The 4,792-nt window shown below is 39.5% G+C and overlaps 1 protein-coding gene across 1 annotated transcript; it reads right to left on the bottom strand.

The window, feature by feature from the left end:
• Positions 1-3,190: 3,190 nt before the first annotated feature.
• Positions 3,191-4,219, bottom strand: LOC139860370 (uncharacterized). The gene has a single exon (XM_071849135.1). The coding sequence runs from the start codon at positions 4,217-4,219 to the stop codon at positions 3,191-3,193; it is 1,029 nt and encodes a 342-aa protein (XP_071705236.1).
• Between the last annotated feature and the right edge of the window lie 573 nt (positions 4,220-4,792).

Here is a 4,792-nt window from a genome sequence, read left to right as displayed (position 1 = left end):
TTAAGGTTATTCAAGGGTCATATACTTTTTTTTTGTCCCAATATTGGCCATATACCAAAAAAATACTATTGTAGGCTATGTACTTTAAAAAAGTATGTTGATGTAAGCAAAATGTGACCGGTTATCTGCTTGAACGGTTAAACAAATCATTTTTCATTTTTTAAAGCTTTTTTTAGCAGCCATCAGCTTACCATCGACACCATTGATGAACTAGAATTTTGAAAATTCGATTTAGGATGAAATGGTGACTTTAACTAATTAAAATTGCTTTCTAATCCAGCGATTAACGTTTTCTGAGATCATTACAACTTAACATCAACAACTTTCAGAGGATTTGATCGTGTTCTTCATTTCTTTAAAAACATGTGATTTGGTCTCTGGATCGATTTAGCATGTTTTAGATCAAATTGATCGTGAATTTTTTTTTTTTGAAAAGCAAGTAGGAATTATATTAAACAACGATATAAGTACAAAGGTGCCATTGTGGCCACTTAAAAAACAACAAGAAAATACAGAAAACTACACACGAATTAGGTTGCAAAGATTGCAACTAGCACGATATGGGGTTAGAAAACCAATTATGCTACTCGAGCTTATGTCGATTTTGTCTCCTCGAAAACCAGTCAAAAGATAGGGTTTGAATCTCCAAGATTAGTGAAGTAACCGCCCCAATTTTGTTCTTGAAAACCTTTTCATTACGATTCTTCCAAAGCAAATAACAAACAATCCAACAAACCGCTTGCCACAAAAATTTTTTGTTGTCTGTAGCTAGCGAACCAAAAGTCCCATTAAAGATGTCGTCGAAGCCGAAAATTGACGTATTGTATCCCCACCAATTTAGAACTTTTAACCACACCTCTTGAGCGAATTGGCAAGAAAAAAGAATGTGTTCAACCGACTCTATACCCCCATCACAAACCGGACATCTCACGCTATGTAAGTCAATACCCCTTTTGTCTAGTTCAAGTCTAATCGGAATGCGCCCCCTTCTCGCTCTCCAAATGAAGATCTCCACTTTTTTTGGAACTAATCTGTTACGCAAGGTCTCTACCGCCGAATTTTCACGAACCAATGTGATACTATCAATGAGTTTGGACATTACCATAACCGTGCACCCCTTGTTTTCGTCTAGTGCCCACTGCCACCCATCTTGTTTTTCGCTAACCAGCTTAATGGGCTGAATTAGCCCACGCAACTCTTGAAGTTCTGCTGCAGTTCGCCCAGTGGGCTCACGGGCCCAAGAACAGCCACCCGACAGCCCACCATTTGAGTTATGAACCATCTCTTGCACTGTTGCTGCTTTGTCAAGTGAAATTCGAAATAGCCTGTTGAATCTTTCCTTGAAGCAAACGTTCCCGATCCAAGTGTCATCCCAAATCATTGTGTCCGCCCCATTTCCAATTGCGCGAGTAAATGAACTAGAGAAGGGGATCCCTAGCCCATCAACGTGTTTTCCTGCATCACAAATAAAAGACCAAAGACTAGCGCTTGGGTTACGGGAAGACCCGTTACCAAACACAAGTCCTCCATTAGAACCATAAATGCTACGAATCACCGAGACCCACAAAGTGTTGGTTTCGGTTTTGAACCTCCACCACCACTTACAAAGAAGGGCAAGATTTTTACATTTGAGTGACATGATATTTAAGCCTCCTTCTTCGTGAGGAAGAAGGATTTTTTCCCATTTGACCCAAGACATTTTAGAGTTTGAACCCGACCCACCCCAAAAGAAAATACGTATCACACTCTCTAGACATTTTAGCACACAAGGAGGGGCACGAAAAAGCGAGAAATAGTAGAGCGGTAAACTAGAGAGAACCGATTTAACAAGAGTCAAACGACCACCGAATGAAATCATTTTAGCTCTCCACTCCGATAACCGATTGTTGAACTTTTCGATAACCGGGGACCAATCTTTCAATTTCTTCATCTTATTACCCACAGGGAGACCCAAATACATAAAAGGTAACTTACCCGCTTGACAAGAACACCATGAGGCAAGATCTTCCACCTCTGAGTTGCTAATACCTACCCCATAAATGTGACTTTTATTGTAGTTCACCTTTAAACCCGAAGCCCTTTCAAAACATTCTAGTAAATACATTAAGTTTCGAGCATTACGCTTACTCCATTCCCCGAAAAAATCATGTCATCCGCGTATTGTAAATGGGAAATAATAACCTTCTCGTTACCAACTTCAACCCCTTTATACATGCCTTTGTCCACCGCCACTTTAGTAAGAATGTTAAGGCCTTCTGACGCGATAATGAAAAGAAAAGGTGATAGGGGGTCACCTTGCCTAACACCCCGCCTTAGATGGAATTCACCTGTCGGGGAGCCATTAATTAAGACCGAAATTGAGGCTGATTGTAAGCAAGATGCCATCCACTTTCACCATTTAACCCTGAAACCCATACAAGTAATAACTTCTAGAAGATAGTTCCCATTGATCGAATCAAAGGCTTTCTCGAAATCGACTTTGAAAATAAGACCATGTTTTTTATTACGCTTGAGATCATCAACCACTTCATTCGCCACTAAGACACCATCTAGGATAAATCTCTCACTAAGGAAGGCACTTTGTTCCATCCCCACAAGGCGCGGCACGACTCTACGAATCCTAAGAGACAACATTTTTGCAATTATTTTGTAGTAGCTATCAATAAGACTAATCGGCCGGTAATCTCCAAAATTCAATGGATCCACTCTCTTAGGGATAAGCGCTACGATCTAAGCGTTGCACCCCTTGGAAAACTCACTGTGATCCCAAAACCAATTAATAGCCTCGATTAGATCCTCTTTGATGATGTGCCAAAATTTTTTGAAAAAACCCAAGTTAAAACCATCCGGCCCGGGGGCTTAATACTTCCACAACACTTTATCGATTCCCAAATTTCGGCTTTCGAGAATGGAACTTCGAGGCTTGATGCTTCTGATTCTGAGATCGATGAATAATTCTGCCCCTCTAGGCTAGGACGATCCATATCTCTCTCGTCGAATATTTTCTTGAAATGATTAATCGCTTCATCTTTGATAATTGACGGTTCTTCACACCATGAGCCGTTAACATTAATACCCTAGATATTATTTTTGTTGTAATTTCTTCGTAGTGAGTTGTGAAAATATTTTAAGTTTTCATCACCATCGGTCATCCAACGTACCCGTGCTTTTTGTCTCAACATTCTGGTTTTTACCTTTTCCTTTTTTCTAGCCAAGTTTTTCTCGACGCACGCCAATTCTCGTGATCCTCAACACTTAAAAAACCTGATTCCGCTTTGAGTTCAAGATCCATCGCCACCTTTTTTGCATTTTCAATTTCTACATCAAGATTCCCAAAATGAGATTTGCTCCACTCTTTAAGATCCCCTTTTAACCTTTTTAGCTTGTTACGGAAAACACAATCTTTTCTATTACCTTCCATCGTACCTTTCCAGGATTCGGCAATTACATCTCCAATACCATCCACCAACAACCATTCATCAAAGATTTTAAACGGTTTAGGTCCAAAATTGACTTCACCATCCGACATCATAATAGGACAATGATCCGAAACCTTTCTATCTAAAGCAATGACCTTTAAATCCGTCCACAGACTAAGGAAGTCACTCGATACAAGAAATCTATCTAACTTGCTCATCTTAACTCCATCATCACTAACTCTAGTGAATTTCCTTCCCCCCATTGGAATATCAACTAGCATATTTCTATCGATGAAGTCATTGAACATTTTGGCCCGGTTTTCAACGAATTCACAATTTAATCTTTCTGAACAATCCCTAACTTCATTAAAGTCTCCACAAATAACCCAAGAGACCCCGGTACTACCTAGCAACATATCAAGAGATTCCCACATCCTTTTTTTATTCAAATCATCATGCGGTCCATATACATTTATAATGATAGATTCATGGCCCGAGTTTTTCCATTTACCCCGAATTGCAATAAAAAACTCACTTATAAGCTCACTATTCACCTCGAAAACATTTTTGTCCCAGATAATAATTTGACCACCCGATTTACCGACCATTTCTTTTTGAGAAAAACCACAATCCTTGGATCCCCAAAGCCCAAAAAACCAACTATCGTCTTTAGCATGACATTTTGATTCTTGAAGTGCGAAAATGGAAGGTCTTTCTGCAATACATAATTTACGCACATCACCAAATTTACTTTCTTTCCCGAACCCAAACCCACGAACATTTAACGACAAAATCTTCATTTAAAAGAAAAAATATGATAGAAGAAGATGAAGTACTTACAGCGCTTTCTTGGTCCATTTTAGACCAAGATTTGCACCGAATTCCTCCAACCCTATACTGCTTTCCGAAATCAACTGTTTAGCCTCTTCCTTCTTACTGTTGCGAGACGAACTAGATTTACTTTTCGAATTGAGTCCCTGTTGATTGGAATTTCTGGATCTCCTCGCACCACGACTACTACAAGTAACACAATTAACGCCACCATGAGCCTCTTGACTATATCTTTTTCTTGATGATTTATTGGCGTGTAGAATTTTCGATGATGCTTTCTAATTACCCATTGACTTCCAACAACAATTGGATGAATCAGACTTGTACGAATTGGCTGTTTTATTCCTTCTGGCCATTTTATGGCCATCAATATCATGAGACTCTTCCTTTAAGTTAGAGGGATTTCCATCAATCGGCTTACTGGTTATGTTACCATGATTATCATTAAGCCCAACATTGTCATTTGATTGACAATCCACCGGCCCACTAGTAGTCGAAGGCCCACCTGCTTTTGATTTTCGAGGAGCAACCAGAGGCCCAAG

Source organism: Rutidosis leptorrhynchoides, chromosome 7 (assembly GCF_046630445.1).
Source record: "Rutidosis leptorrhynchoides isolate AG116_Rl617_1_P2 chromosome 7, CSIRO_AGI_Rlap_v1, whole genome shotgun sequence".
Lineage (NCBI taxonomy): Eukaryota > Viridiplantae > Streptophyta > Magnoliopsida > Asterales > Asteraceae > Rutidosis > Rutidosis leptorrhynchoides.
The sequence above is the reverse complement of the archived record's forward strand: the minus strand, read 5'-3'. Positions and strand labels throughout refer to the sequence as shown.